The sequence below is a fragment of the Notothenia rossii genome, assembly GCF_949606895.1.
Source record: "Notothenia rossii genome assembly, chromosome: 1".
NCBI classification, from domain to species: domain Eukaryota; kingdom Metazoa; phylum Chordata; class Actinopteri; order Perciformes; family Nototheniidae; genus Notothenia; species Notothenia rossii.
The window spans coordinates 3,318,023-3,334,434 of NC_136912.1; the positions used below are offsets into that span (position 1 = coordinate 3,318,023).

The 16,412-nt window shown below is 41.5% G+C and overlaps 1 protein-coding gene across 2 annotated transcripts in view; it reads left to right on the plus strand.

The window, feature by feature from the left end:
• Positions 1–204: 204 nt before the first annotated feature.
• Positions 205–16,412, plus strand: part of LOC307023114 (GTP-binding protein 1-like) — a 29,897-nt gene continuing 13,689 nt past the window's right edge. For both annotated transcript variants that reach the window (XM_079656140.1, XM_079656141.1), the window contains exons 1-9: positions 205–361; positions 753–955; positions 1,502–1,613; positions 4,076–4,256; positions 6,076–6,259; positions 6,842–7,006; positions 8,343–8,466; positions 12,652–12,766; positions 14,192–14,336. In XM_079656140.1, the coding sequence (XP_079512266.1) occupies positions 758–955; positions 1,502–1,613; positions 4,076–4,256; positions 6,076–6,259; positions 6,842–7,006; positions 8,343–8,466; positions 12,652–12,766; positions 14,192–14,336 (1,224 nt within the window). In that variant the 5' untranslated portion in view covers positions 205–361; positions 753–757. The remainder of the gene's footprint in view (positions 362–752; positions 956–1,501; positions 1,614–4,075; positions 4,257–6,075; positions 6,260–6,841; positions 7,007–8,342; positions 8,467–12,651; positions 12,767–14,191; positions 14,337–16,412) is intronic.

Genomic DNA, 16,412 nt, shown 5'->3' on the forward strand with positions numbered 1-16,412 from the left:
TGTACATCTAAATAGAAGTAGAAGTAGTATAAATGGAAAAATTCTAGTAAAGTACAAGTACCTCAAAATGTTACTTAAGTAAAGTACTTGAGTAAATGTACTTATTTACTTTACACTTCTGATTAGTATTAGTTGTTGTTGTTATTAAGTGCGCGTGTGTGCTTGTTTCTGAAAGTATGCCACGCTTTTTACGTAGCAACCGTACTAACAGCAGTGGGCGTGCCTTTGTGAACAGTAGCCAATCACCTCTCTCCATTTTGTGATGGGCAGGTCCTGCATTCAGTGCCCAGAAACCGAAGCTAACCCTGAGCTAACCCGAATAAACAACTGAGTTAGCTCCTTAGCTAGTTAGCAACATATGGTACGTGTTCATTTCCTCATTCCTTTAACGTCTAACTCCGCTTCTTTAAACCTTTAACTTCAACATTGTAGTGTAAATGTACTGCTATCATGTATACCTAATGTATTCATAGTATAGGTGTGAGAACTGTACATATTCTAACGATAAGTTCGATGTTTGCTAGCATTAGCTAGCTTTCAGATAGTATCTTTTGTTGTTGTTGTTGTTGTTGTTTGTAACGCGTTTTGCGGCATGCTTTGACAATGCTATGTTTTTGATGTGGTCATGCCAATAAAGCTCCTTCTGTATTATATTGTATGAATAGTTAATCTAACTTCTGACTGTGCTAACGGCTAACTGTAAGCTAGCTAGTTTGTTTATTTATTTCTGCTGCGTTTGCATTATATATCAGTTGAAATGGCGTCGCTAGAGGAGACAGAACCAACTACAGAACCAGAGAAATGCCCGGATGTAGAACCAGTAGAGTCCATAGTCCCCGCATGTATGTTTGCTCCGGACCGGGACTGTGCGGAGGATCCATGCGGGGAAGAGGGCTTGGAAGGCGGCGAGGGAACTAACGGAGACACCGGGGATCATTTGGACTTAAGCAACAAGGTGGGCCTCACTCTACATCTCTAAACGTTTTTTCAGCAAAGAAGATGTTTGTTATGATTCAATACACTGTGCAGAGACACGTAATAAGATATATATATATTGCATGAAAGCTGCATGACGTTATTTTGTGTTGTGCTGGCTGTGCACAACATCACAATTGACACGTAGCCTATGTATCACAATCAGACTTCATTTATTCGGACATTGACATTGTTACAGAAATAGCAAAGATAGCAAATAAAACACTATTAGATCAAAAGCATGCATGTTTAAACGAATGCTGTGCAGTACACGTATTGCATCATGGAAGCTGCAAAACATCAAAAAGTGACACGTTGTAACTTCATCCTATCCAGCCATGGGGTATAATTTACTGTGTGAGTGCAAGTCATTTGTATATTGGTATAAGGAGCCGCCTGGATATGCATTATTCAAATGTATTGTTTTGCAGAGGCTTTAAACAGAGGCTAGCTATGTTGTGATTTGAAGAAACTCACATCCTACTTGTTTGACCTTTCCTAATATCTCTGTTGTGTCACGTTTCAGCTGGTGCTTGTGAGTCCGACAGGGCAACAGTACGATTCGTTACTACGGCATCTGAGAGAGCAGATCGATGAGGGCTGCGGAGAAACAATCTACGTGGTGGGGATGGGCTCAGGTAACAGGAACTTTTATCAACTTAAAGTACAACGTCTTGCATTGAGCATACGTCCTGGAACAGCACATGATTCAGTACTTGTAGTTTGGTTTGTTTCAGACTCTCTAAATAACGCTAACCCATCGCCGCAAAATAAGATTAATGTTTGTTATTTTGCGAAATGAAAAAGTTAATGTGGAGGTACCAGCTACCCGTTATTAAAAAGTGGCGACAGATAACCCACAGGCCTTACAACTCAATCTATCAAAGGATATATCTAGTAATATTCATGTGCAAAAATCAAATGACACGTTTAGTTTGAAGTGATTCTTCTTGTTGGATATTTTCTATGCTCACTTCAAGATGTTGGAGATTCAGAAATGTCACTTCCACTGTTTGTCTGGAGCAATGACACGTCTCACAATGTACTTATTTTGACCTCCAGACGGGGAAATGCATGTGTGTAGGTCAAAGATAACACCTTGACTTTGTATTTTCCGACGATAAAGTCAAGTGTTTTATCCTAGAGCGACCCCCCTATGGCTTTCCAAAAAGAGCATTATTGACAAGAACAAGAATGAGTTAAATGTTCTGTCAGCACCTGGGGGGGGGCTACATTTCTTCTTTTAGTGTATTTCTGAAAAGCAGCCCCCCTCTGTCAGCTGAGGCAGAAACACCATTTGTTTTCTGTTCAGACTCAAATTCACCGGGGCTTTTGTGACAGTTATTTTGTGCCTGTTGCAGCAAGTGTGACCCGTCGGGGGGTCAAAGTTCATGTGTGAAAGGGTGTCATTTGGCCCGAGTCAGCAAAGGGAGTCTCTCTACTACACATGTCTGTCTGTTTGTCTGTTTGTCTGTCTCTCTCTCTCTCTGTCTCTGTCTCTCTGTCTGTCTGTCTGTCTCTGTCTCTCGCTCTCTGTCTCTCTCTGTCTGTCTCTTTCTCTGTCTGTCTCTGTCTCTCTCTGTCTCTCTCTCTGTCTGTCTGTCTGTCTCACTGTCTGTCTGTCTGTCTCTTTCTGTGTCTGTCTCTTTCTCTGTCTGTCTGTCTGTCTGTCTGTCTGTCTGTCTATCTGTCTCTGTCTCTCTCTCTGTCTGTCTGTCTCTTTCTGTGTCTGTCTCTCTCTCTGTCTCTCTCTCTGTCTGTCTGTCTGTATGTCTGTCTCTTTCTCTGTCTGTCTCTGTCTCTCTGTCTGTCTCTTTCTCTGTCTGTCTCTGTCTCTCTCTCTGTCTGTCTGTCTGTCTGTCTGTCTCTTTCTCTGTCTGTCTCTGTCTCTCTCTCTGTCTGTCTGTCTGTCTGTCTGTCTCTTTCTCTGTCTGTCTCTGTCTCTCTCTCTCTCTGCCTGTCTGTCTCTGTCTGTCTGTCTCTTTCTCTCTCTGTCTGTCTGTCTGTCTGTCTCTCTTTCTCTTTCTCTTTCTCTCTCTCTCTCTCTCTCTCTCTCCCTCTCTTTCTCTGTCTGTCACTGTCTCTCTCTCTCTCTCTGCCTGTCTCTCTCTGCCTGTCTGTCTCTGTCTCTCTGTCTGTCTCTGTCTCTCTGTCTGTCTCTCTATGTGTCTCTCTCTCCCTCTCTCTCTCTCTCTCTCTCTCTCCCTCTCTCTCTCTCTCTCTCTGTCTCAATTCAAATATGTTATCGTCATATGCCCAAAGCTACAGTGTAGAAATAGCAATGCAAATCTTCTGAGCTGAGCTCCTCCAACAAAGAAACATATTTAATAAAATACAAAATAAAAAGTAGTGCAAAAAGTCAGTCTCTTTGAACAGATAGCCTCCTGACCTGCCTGGTTCTTCTTGTGTCTTGGTCTGGACACTTAAAGAGAAAGCCACATTAGTGAAATGTTTAGCTTGAAGCTAAGGCTTTCTGTGTTCTTCTCTTTTTAACTTGCCTGACCAGTTTTAAAAACCAGTTCAACCAAGATCTAACCTGGCCGCTCAGAATCCTAGGCGAGCCAGACATGAACTAAAAGGCTCCATTATAACAATCCTTAACGTTACCACTTTTTAAGTTTTATACCCCGTCCTGATTTGCTGTAATGTTGTATACTCTTCTGGTTTATTGTAGCTGATAGAAAAGAAATAGGTTATTGGTTTTTATCACAAATAATATTCAATCAAAACAAATGTGTAACTTCCGGATCTGAGGGTCAGAGCTAAATGCATTTCCTGAGTGTTTATCTGCTGCGTCAAGTTTAAAGGGTTACAGCTGCAGAACACACTGGTGGCATTGAAGGGGCTTCGGGGGGTTGAGTAGATGTATTACTTATGAACTGACATGATAAAGTCTAAACGGCATGCACAACAAGCTGCTTGGAAACGGGTTTAACTGGATTTAGCTCCGTATCCCTGATTGAGCTGGGGAGAAGAGGAAAGTGTTAATGTTGTTGTTTACAAACTGCAACGCACAAATCGTACACATGTAGCCTTTTGACCAACAACTAACTGTTAGCAAACATCGGCTGAGCATGAGCCCTCTCTCCTCTCTGTGCAGACGGGGGAGACTACGGTCTGGATGACAAGGACATGGAGGCGTCGGTGGCCACGGTGCGGTCGCTGTGCGAACAGATCGAAACCGACCTGATCTTCCTCAGAGAGCGGACAGACGCCGGAGGAAAGATCAGAGACTACCTGATCCGCAGGCGCGTGGGCGAGGAGGACTTCCTGGAAGTCAGGTACGATCTATTGGGGTTAAAGTAGAAATACTGAAAGGACCCTAAGTGCAGGGCTCTCGACTAACTTTTTTCACCATCCTCCCGGAACCGTCCCCAAATACAATCTAAACCGTCCCGAAATGAATGTGGACCGTCCCGAATTTAAAATATTAGTTTTTCTAAATTATCATGAGTTAAAATCATTCAAAGTGACCTTTAACATAAATAAAACATCATACAAATCATTAGATGATAATTTATCAACCTTTTTATTTGAGTAAATCAGTCAATCACATGAACAAAGGCCAAATATATTTAAACAAACGAGAAAGTTACTCTAATATTAAATCAAATCAAGTCCCGTCCAATTAACAAAAAGAATCCAACACTGTCCTGAAGACAGAACCCAGAGTAACCACTAACCAGGAGGACAGTCTGTAACACAGTCAGGAGACCTTCACAAACTGCCCCGCCCCCTCGCACACAGACGGGAGAGAGAGATCTCGTCTGGATTGGAAAGCTCTAAAATACATCATAGACGCATGTTGTAGTCTTATTGCATATTAGAAACGGAGTTGGATAAACTAAAACTGCGATGTAATGTTTATGTAAGCTCGAGCCCTGCTTAAGTGGTGACTCTTTGACCACAGATGGGGGTCTGCAGCTAGCAAGCCACATGAATGTCTGGGAGCAAATTCATTCTATATGCTGCACAAATTTGGCCAGGGTCCGTTGAATATTATGAATATTGGGTTGCAGATTAGAAGTGGGGTTTGTTAGAAATGTTTCTTAATGTCTTTCCTCGTTGTAAAACACTTTGAATTGCCTTGTGTTGAAAGGTGCTAAATAAATCAACTGGCCTTGCCTTACAAATAAGAGGAAATGTTCTGGCTGAGAATAATGTTGATGGTTTGAAGTCTAAAATGTAGTACCCCATGGCACCTTATATACTTTGACATTTGTTAAGGTGCATGGTTTGTTTTGGATTAGTTTTTGTTGAGGTGGACGTGCATTTTGAGAGATATAGTTTCAGCACCAGAGTTTATATCGCAGTTCCAATATCAGTTTTATTCTGGTTTGTTTTGTGTTTGTATCTTGTATTTTAAATGTATTTATATTGTGTTGTGTGAGCTTATCTCTCTGTACAGCACTTTGGTCTGAAGGTTTTAAAGTGCTATATAAATAAAGTTGGATTGGATTATCAGACTTCACTTGTTAACAAAAACATAGATAGAGAAAGCTTTGTTCAACACCACCGCTCATGTGCAATTAATTTAATTAAATTATTTAAATGTATTCACAATTTGTTAACATTAATTTAGGGCTGCTCAATTAATCCTATTTTAATCGCAATTACGATTTTGGCTTGCAACGATTATAAAAACAACATAATCGAAATAAAACGATTATTTATTTTATTTGTATTTTTTTATTATTTTTTATTGGTTTTTCAGTTGAATTATACTTTTTTTTTTCAATAAATGTATGTTTTTAAAGTAAATGGATAATCGTTTTTAGTAATCGTGATATCAATTATTGACCCAAATAATCGAGATTATGATTTTGGCCATAATCGAGCAGCCCTACATTAATAACTACTTCAATATGTTCACAAAATGCTAGTTTTTGTTACCATGGTGTACGTATCTGTTATTTAATTGACCTATTGTGTTTTATTGTTAATATTGTTAGCCTGCCTTTATTACGGTAACTAAGATCTAAGTCTCTTACTCTTTTTACTTTTAATTTGCACTGTACCGTTGTAACGCTGTGAATCTCCCCGTTGCGTGACATGTTTGATATAACCCACTCTTCCTGTTCTCCTCCCTCTGGTCCTCAGGGTGGCGGTGGTGGGGAATGTGGACGCGGGGAAGAGCACTCTGCTGGGGGTTCTGACCCACGGTGAGCTGGACAATGGCCGAGGCTTTGCTCGCCAGAAGCTCTTTAGACACAAACATGAAATGGAGAGTGGCAGGACCAGCAGTGTGGGCAATGATATCCTGGGGTTTGACAAGGAGGGAGAGGTGAGCTTCTGCCACGTTCAGGACGTACTGTGGACACCAGGGGGGTGAAGTGGAGAAAGTTAAATAATAAGTGTTTAAAGGTCACCTATCATACTGTTATTCATCAATATATCCCAGGTCTCAGATATATACAGAGCCTGTCTCTGATTGGCTGAAACACATCATGCATTGCAGCATCCCATAATTATTCATTGACTTGACTGAAAAAAAATGTGAACAGTATGTTTTTAACAGTTTTTTACCCTGAACTTTAAGTATAATTCAACTGAAAAACCAAAAAAAAAGATTATTTAAAAAAAAAAAAAAAAAAAAAATTCTTAAAAAAAATTCGTTTTATTTCGATTACGTTGTTTTCGTAATCGTTGCAAGCCATAATCGTAATCGCGATTAAAATACGATTAATTGAGCAGCCCTACTAAAAGCACAGATAATAGCCAATAGACAAAGTTATTAATGATTATTTTCAGTACAATGTCAAGTAATGTAACTTTTTTAAATAGTTTTTCTCTCGGAGTTGTATTTCCACTATTTCTCCCCCTCGCTGAGCATCTGTAATCTCTGTGTGTGTTTCTGCGCCTTCAGGTTGTGAATAAACCCGACAGCCACGGCGGCGGCCTGGACTGGACGAAGATCTGTGAGAAATCCTCAAAGGTCATCACCTTCATCGACCTGGCGGGACACGAGAAGTACCTGAAGACCACCGTGTTCGGCATGACGGGACACCTGCCTGACTTCTGCATGCTCATGGTGAGAGAGAGGGGGGGAAGGGCAAGGCAAAGGCTTTTCAACATGGGGAATGGAAATCTACCTACTTATGGGTCCAGTCCCAAGTTAGGAAAACTCCCTCGTCCCCGGCTTGAGCTTCGATCTCAGGATCCATGTATTTATGATCCACTCAAGGATGGAAGTAGTCAAAACAAAAAGACAGAATTTTTTTTTTTTTCTCAAAATCTAAAAATGATGTTTTTCAAAAAATTCAGACTTTTTCTTCAAAAATCTGACTTTCTTTCAAAATTCGGTGTTTTTCTAAAGATTCTGACTTTCCTTTTTTTTTCCATTACTTTTTCCTCAAAAATTTCACTTTTTCTCAAAAATCCCACTTTTTCTCAAAAATCCCACTTTTTCTCAAAAATCTGACGTTCTTTCAAAAATCTGACTTTTCCTCAAAATTCAGTTTTTCTTAAGATTCTGACTTGTATTTTTTTGTATTACTTTTTCTCAAAAATATGACTTTTTCTCAACAATTTCAAAAATATGACTTTTTCTCAAACTTCTGATTTTTTTCTCAAAATCTAAAAATGATGTTTTTCAAATAATTCTGACTTTTTCCTCAAAAATGTGACTTTTTATCAAAAATGTGACTTTCTTTCAAAAATCTCACTTTCTTTCAAAAATGTCTGTTTTTCTAAAGATTCTGGCTTTAATTTTTTTATACTTTTTCTCAAAAATCAAACAATTCAGATTTTTTCTCAACAATTTAAAAAATATGAATTTTTCTCAAAATCTAAAGATTCACGCTTTTTCTTAATACTTAAAAATTGTAATAATCAGTCGTCTGCGGCTTGATCTTGAATCTCAGGATCCAAGTATCTGTGATCCTCTCCAGAATGGAAGGAGTCATCACATACAGAGCATCAAGTAGTTCCTGAACAGTGTCCTTCACATGCTGATATCCAAGAGAGGGAGTTCCACAGTCACAAGATGGAGGAATAGAAAGCAGTATTCAATGTTTACTTCAGATTAGCTCCACGTCAGAAATGATCATGCTTGTCATATGTCTCTCTCCATAGAGGCTGAATCATCATGTTAATCACATAGCTATCATATGCCTCAAACAGTCCTGATGCTCTGCTAGGTAATCACACATCCTGTCATGAACACAGCTACAGTTGGGATACCTTTGTGATCATGTTAATTAATCACATAATTAGGGATTTACTTTCTTTCTTCAAACACTCTCACACACGAGGTTGGAGCATGTCTAACGCCATTAGCTATAAACCGTCAGGCCCAAGTCTTTGGCCCTTCCTGTTGTCCCTGTTTGTTTAACCCTCTGTTTCCTTCTCCTCTCTCTCTGTCTCAGGTTGGCAGTAACGCCGGCATCGTGGGGATGACCAAAGAGCACCTTGGTCTCGCTCTGGCTCTCAATGTTCCCGTGTTCGTGGTGGTGACTAAGATAGACATGTGTCCAGCCAACATCCTGCAAGGTGAACAACCCCTGCGTAGTGGCCAATTGTCCAAAAGAAAATCAATGTTCCAAGGCCACTTAGTCTAGGAGGCGAGTTCGAGTATTAACTCGCGTATATTCAAAAAAGTAGATACTTGCTTGTTCCATTCGGGTGCTTTATTTAGAGGTTCAACATGAGCTGGCGGCCCACTGCCGACGTGCAACATTTGCACAGTATTTAAAACAAAAACAAAAAAGATCCCTCGGTCTTACGGATTTGTACGGTCAAAAACTTTTCCCAACTTGGCTCTCTAGACTTCCTGCTGTGTCATGCTGGCAGCGTCATTTATACCCGAGCACGCCCCTAAGATTGCTTTCTATAAATAGCAAAACATAAACTAGAGCTGTCCATAAACAAGATAACACGTTACAAAACAGTATAATAATAATTCACAGTATTTCAGCTCATTTAAGTTAAATTAAAGAATATTCAATTCGCGCACAAAAGCATAATTCATTACCATAAAATAATGTGCCTAAATGGCTCTCACACCCTGTCTCTCATAGACTCTTTTAAATGTCATCTAAAGACTTTCCTGTTTGGCGTTTGGGTAACTCGTGTGCTTTCATTTTATTCTATGTTTTTATTGTGTTTCAACTCTCTGATTTGAACTTCATACTTTTACTAGCTTGCATCAAGTAAGACAAGTGATAATGCATTTTATAATTCCCCGTGTGCGCAGACTCCTCTCTGGGAAGTCAGTAATGTGATGGGATTCCAGCTTTATTTACCCACAGCAACGAGTCCTGCTGAAAACACACAGACTCCTCGTGCTTTAATGATGTAAGCGGTGTGTGTCAAAACCAAACACTCCCAATGAGAGTCTCTCCAGAGTTCACTTTGCATAAAACACAAATCCCTGCAAGAGCTAATTAACAAAGCAAATGGGAGTAGTGCAGAACAACAGGGAGTCTGCTTAATAAACTATGATTAAATATGCTTTGAAATGGGGATGTTATAAATAAAGCACCATGTATAATCTCTTATTATATTAATGTACTCCTTGTGAAGGATTTTACTGTTGAATATGTTTACGGTACGTCCACACGGCAGCGTCGCGTGCTTCAACGGAGACGCTTCCCGTCCACTTTGAATGGGGTGACGTCACGCTTTGCCGAACTGCGTTGTGGTTCCGTCGCTTTGCCTCCGTTGCTCGCGCTGAAAGTTGAGAAGAGTTCAACTTTTCGAGCGTCGGCGGAAGCTTCAGCCAATCAATCATACCCCAGTACAAGCTCTATCCAATCAAACTGTATGCCAGTACAAGCTCTTGCCAATCAAATCATACGCCAGTACAAGCTCTAGCTAATCAAACTGTATGCCAGTACAAGCGCTAGCCAATCAAATCATATGCCAGTACAAGCTCTATCCAATCAAACTGTATGCCAGTACAAGCGCTAGCCAATCAAATCATATGCCAGTACAAGCTCTAGCCAATCAAACTGTATGCCAGTACAAGCGCTAACCAATCAAACCATATGCCAGTACAAGCACTAGCCAATCAAATCATATGCCAGTACAAGCTCTAGCCAATCAAACTGTATGCCAGTACAAGCGCTAACCAATCAAACCATATGCCAGTACAAGCACTAGCCAATCAAATCATATGCCAGTACAAGCTCTAGCCAATCAAACTGTATGCCAGTACAAGCGCTAACCAATCAAATCATATGCCCGTACAAGTGCTAGCCAATCAAATCATATGCCAGTACAAGCGCTAGCCAATCAAACTGTATGCCAGTACAAGCTCTAGCCAATCAAACTGTATGCCAGTACAAGCGCTAGCCACTCAAACCATATGCCAGTACAAGTGCTAGCCAATCAAATCATATGCCAGTACAAGCGCTAGCCAATCAATCTGTATGCCAGTACAAGCGCGAGCCAATCAATCTGTATGCCAGTACAAGCGCGAGCCAATCAAACTGAATGCCAGTACAAGCGCTAGCCAATCAAATCATATGCCAGTACAAGCGCTAGCCAATCAAACTGTATGCCAGTACAAGCTCTAGCCAATCAAACTGTATGCCAGTACAAGCGCTAGCCAATCAAATCATATGCCAGTACAAGCGCTAGCCAATCAAACTGTATGCCAGTACAAGCGCTAGCCAATCAAACTGTATGCCAGTACAAGCGCTAGCCAAACTGTATGCCAGTACAAGCTCTAGCCAATCAAACTGTATGCCAGTACAAGCTCTAGCCAATCAAACTGTATGCCAGTACAAGCGCTAGCCAATCAAACTGTATGCCAGTACAAGCTCTAGCCAATCCAACTGTATGCCAGTACAAGCGCTAGCCAATCAAACTGTATGCCAGTACAAGCTCTAGCCAATCAAACTGTATGCCAGTACAAGCTCTAGCCAATCAAACTGTATGCCAGTACAAGCTCTAGCCAATCAAACCGCGTGCTTCCGGGGCAGGAGATTAATGTGATTGGTTGTTGGTCGCGCACCAGACACGCCCACCGGCAAGCTTTGACGCACGCTGTCGTGTAGACGTACCGTTACAGTTGTTCAAAGACAGCCAGTGTTTTTGTTTGTAAAATGACATAATACTAATAAAGCTTTATGTATTCAGCACGTTTCATAAATCACATGCAGCTCAAAGTGCTTTACAAGATGACACTCCACAAGTTAAAAACGGACAACAAGAAATTCCCCTCAGATTATTTGTTAAGAACTTAAAAAGGTACATGCAGCTAAATATAACATAATACAAATAAACTGAAGAACGGTTTCTCTCTGACAGATAAGACACAAGTCAACGAGTCGATGCAACAATACAAAATATAAAACAAAGTGAACATATCGGTACAACAGAAATACAAAGATAATAGTAATACAAATGCCATCATTCCAATAAGGTGAAACGATTAAGAAATAAAAAAGACAAATACTCCTCACCTCCTCATATCCTCACCTCCTCATATCCTCACCTCCTCATCTCCTCACCTCTTCATATACTCACCTCTTCATATACTCAACTCCTCATCTACTCATATCCTCACCTCTTCATATACTCACCTCTTCATATACTCAACTCCTCATCTACTCATATCCTCACCTCCTCATATCCTCACCTCCTCATATCCTCACCTCTTCATATACTCACCTCCTCATCTACTCATATCCTCACCTCTTCATATACTCACCTCCTCATCTACTCATATCCTCACCTCCTCATATCCTCACCTCCTCATATCCTCACCTCCTCATATCCTCACCTCTTCATATACTCACCTCCTCATCTACTCATCTCCTCACCTCCTCATATCCTCACCTCCTCATATCCTCACCTCCTCATATCCTCACCTCCTCATATCCTCACCTCTTCATATACTCACCTCCTCATCTACTCATATCCTCACCTCTTCATATACTCACCTCCTCATCTACTCATATCCTCACCTCCTCATAACCTCACCTCCTCATATACTCACCTCTTCATATCCTCCCTCCTCACCTATTCATATCCTCACCTCCTCATATCCTCACCTCCTCACCTCTTCATATCCTCACCTCCTCATATACTCACCTCTTCATATACTCACCTCCTCATATCCTCACCTCCTCATATCCTCACCTCTTCATATCCTCACTTCCTCATATCCTCACCTCTTCATATCCTCACCTCCTCATATCCTCATATCCTCACCTCCTCATATCCTCATCTACTCATATCCTCACCTCTTCATATACTCACCTCCTCATCTACTCACCTCCTCATATCCTCACCTCTTCATATCCTCACCTCCTCATATCCTCACCTCTTCATATCCTCACCTCCTCATATCCTCACCTCCTCATATCCTCATCTACTCATATCCTCACCTCTTCATATACTCACCTCCTCATCTACTCACCTCCTCATCTCCTCACCTCCGCATATCCTCACCTCCTCATCTACTCACCTCCTCACCTCTTCATAACCTTTTCTCCTCATCTCCTCACCTCCTCATCTCTTCATATCCTCACCTCATATAGGTAAAACCAAAATACAAATAAAAAGATAATAAAAATGCCATGATTCCAATAAAGGTGAAACGATGAACAAATAAAGAAGACCAACGTAAACATTGCTCTTGAAGCATGTTGGATTGTTAGAATAAGATCAACTCCTTTAAGAGCTATAAAGGAAGATACATGATGTCTCCTTTCTTTGTTTCCTTAGAGACGCTAAAGCTGCTGCAAAGGTTACTAAAGTCTCCGGGCTGCAGGAAGATCCCCGTGTTGGTCCAGAACAAAGACGACGTCATCGTGACGGCGTCCAACTTCAGCTCCGAGAGGTGAGACGGGGGAGACGGGGGAGAGTCGAATATATATCCTACAAAGAAATGAAAAGACAAACACACTTTCTTTGAGCAGGGAGTGTCCTTGAGAGCATGGTGTAGTTTAAGTACACGGTTAGTTTCATATTAAAGGAAGGTATGATTGCGAGTATGTGTTTTTAAAATCATCAATTTAAAAGAGAGATGAGAGTAACACATGCGTCACTTCCGGGCGAAAATTACGGCTCCGCCCACTTTTGGGGGAAACCAACGCTTTCATTTGAACGTCGGTCAATACAGATTCTGAAGTTCTTGCCAATCCGATCAGAAATTTAAGAAAACCGTGGATTTGTGAATCTTCAAAGAGCCCGATTACGATGGCCAGACAGGCAAACAATTACATTAAGCCAGTGCTTCTCAAAGTGTGGTCCGGGGACCATTGGTGGTCCATGAGCGCCCCCTAGTGGTCCGTGAGTATATTGGTAACATTTCACATTTGAAATAAATAAATGCATTTCAGTTTTCCGCACTCTCGCGGAAATATCTCCGCAATGAAGCGAGGTTAAGTTTCACTTTCGATTGCATGATATAGCCCAGCGCAACACCTTCGTCACACATGTTGCCACTTGTTTGTACCATTTTCAGGCGATTTGTAATCTGTTCTAGAAAAACAATGTGTTTTTTGATATTTGTGGAGTTAGGTGGTCCGCGAGTGTTTTTTTATTGGTTAAGTGGTCCTTGGTATGAAAAAGTTTGAGAAACACTGCATTAAGCCAATGGAAATCGACGATCGGGCTCGATATATGGTTAAATATAGCAGTAGGCGATCGGTGTCCATAGATGAGAGTAAAACCTACGTCACTTCCGGGCGAAAGTTACAAGCTTCAAAGTTATTCATCATCTGAATTTGCCGAAACAAGTTTAATATTCTGAAAGCCAAGACTTACTTGAAAACAAACTGTAACGGACCCTGCCGTGTTATCTATGGTTACTATACGGCTTGCATTCATAATGTCAGCCGGAGGGAGGGGGGGCGGCGCTGAGGAACAGCAGAGTGCGAGTGAGAGGTGCCATCTTCCCTTTACAAGCTTCAAACATGTATTTATCGTTTGTTTAAAATCAAACAAAACACCCAAACTCCGAAAAACTATTTGTTTACGCAAATCCACGTTTATTTTGAAATGAGCCGTTGCCACTTCCGACTGATTTTGATAGAGCGGGTCACAAATATCTTCAAAACATTTAGTCTCTAATTTTTGTAAAAAAAATCATGTTAAAAAAACTCTTTGGATAATTTGTTTCATTTTTTCTAGGATTTCTAAAAATAGTTCCCGCCAAATCTGACTTATCTTTCCCACCCCATCTACAGAGGTCCAGCCCTGAACTCTAATACCTTCATTAGTATTGTGTCTTATAATAACTTTACCGCCCCTCTCTCTGCAGGATGTGTCCCATCTTCCAGATCTCCAATGTGACGGGGGAGAACATGGAGCTGCTGAAGATGTTTCTCAATCTGCTCTCCTCCAGAACATACTTCAACAACGACGAGCCCGCAGAGTTCCAGATCGACGACACCTACTCTGTACCGGTACGAAGTAACACTTTATACTCCTAGCTGTTTGGTGGCTCCTCAAAGTGGAGACCAACAGGGAAAAGAAGAGCTAAAGTTTAGCACTGAAGGTCTGAGAGTCTCTGCTGTCGTTGAACCCAGTGTCTCTCAGTAGAGATGTGTGAAAATGGTTCTACGGGGAAATACATATTTATTGCCAGGAAAAAACAAATGAATGTAATGGAGTTTTGGCGATTAGGCAGGAGTATCATTCGGGAGGGGAGAACCGATCCAATGAAACCCACCCCCCCCCCCGGGAGTCTAGACCAGGGGTTGCCGTAACCAGTGGCTTACTAGGAATCAGTGGAATAAGTGTGCAACATTTTAAAATTGTATTTTCGGATCCTGAACGAGACCGCCGCCGTTCCCTGCAGAAGGAAGCCATGCACGCAACGCAGCCCCGCTCTCTTTAACTCCAGTTGACTTTCTGCCGCTTTCCTCCGTGGTGCAGTGCTGATCGTTTCAACACGGAGGAAAGCACTTCACTAATTGCAGTACCCATAAGGAGCTGTACAAATGACGCAGTTTTTGCGTGGCTGTGTATTTAGTTGAAAGCCCAGTGGCGATCTGCTCATCTCTCATCGACATAACATGCTACACAGGGGCGGACTGGCCATCTGTGTGTTCTGGAGAATCACAGAACGGACGGTCGTCATTATTATCAAGCCGTTTAAACCACTTATTAAAATTTGTTTGTTCAATTCGGCATCATGTAAGTTGCGCTGACAGGTCCGCACACGGCTACCCCTCAGCGAAGCTCCCCCCGCCTCCTGTCGACAGTTCACGAGCGTCGAGCTCCTCACCTTTTTCACCTGGGGCAAGAAAGCAGCGGAGAACTAACGGGGCAGAAACCCTCCTTTTTACGCAGCGGTCCAGACATAGACATCAAACGGCGACACATATTCAGTTGCCAGTTACTTTAGCATTAGGGCAGGGATATCTAGATACTTTCCAAGTTTGACATAATGAATTGTGCTACTTTTAAAGCAAGCAGCGATGTTTCAAATCTCTAATCAAAAAGCTCCTCAAAAACGCTATCGAAGCAGTTCCTGCCGTTGCTATGGAGGATCAAGAAAGAGAAATTAAAAGAGAGAGCACTGGATGTCAGATAAATCCCCAGAAGAAGGTAGAGAGGAAGTAAACACTAACAGGAACGCGGTATGGGCTCTGCAGTGTTTAGGGACTTAAGATAAGATGAGATTTTATTCATCCCGAAGGAAATTGTTGTGCCGGAGTAACAAAATACAATAAACACAATAAACACAGCAGCAAAAAGAGCAATTAAACATCCAGACAACATGAAACGTAGAAACATCGAAACATAGATGGTCACACAATCAATGCAATGATTATTAGCAGTATTTAGTAGTTATAGTGCAAAAAATAAAACGTAGTGGCAGTTACGTAATTGCACGTTATCATAGCATTATTAATAATACTAATAATAATAATACTAATAATATAATATTGCACATAGTTATATATATAGCATCGAGTGTATTGCAGTGATGGTACTGATATTGATATGTATATGGCACATAGTGTTGGTGTGGGAGTTCTCAGTGCCCTTTACTTAGGGGTGAAGAGTTAAAGAGTTTGATTGCCACTGGGAGGAAAGAGCTCCTGTGGCGCTGTGTGGTGGTTATGGGTGATCTCAGTCTGTGGCTGAAAGTGCTCCGGTAGGAAACCAGTGTGGCATGCAGGGGGTGAGACCCGTTGTCCAGAATGCCGAGAAGTTACCTCAGCGTTCTCCCCTCCGACACCACTGCCAGCGACTCCTGATCCACTCCCAGGACAGAGCCTGCTCTCCTGATGAGCTTGTTGAGTCGGTTGGCATCAGCTGTCTTCACCCCGCTGCCCCAACACACTACAGCAAAGAAGATCACACCGCTGCCATAAAGTTGTTGTTGCCGTTGGTGCGCCGTGGAACGGAGTTTTTTTTTTCTTAGCAGAAGAAATACGATCTTTTTTAAGTCAATAAAATAATTTCAATTAATATTGGGAGTCGAGTCGTTAGTTTGTTTAGCATCTGGCCGTGTAATAAGCGGGATATAT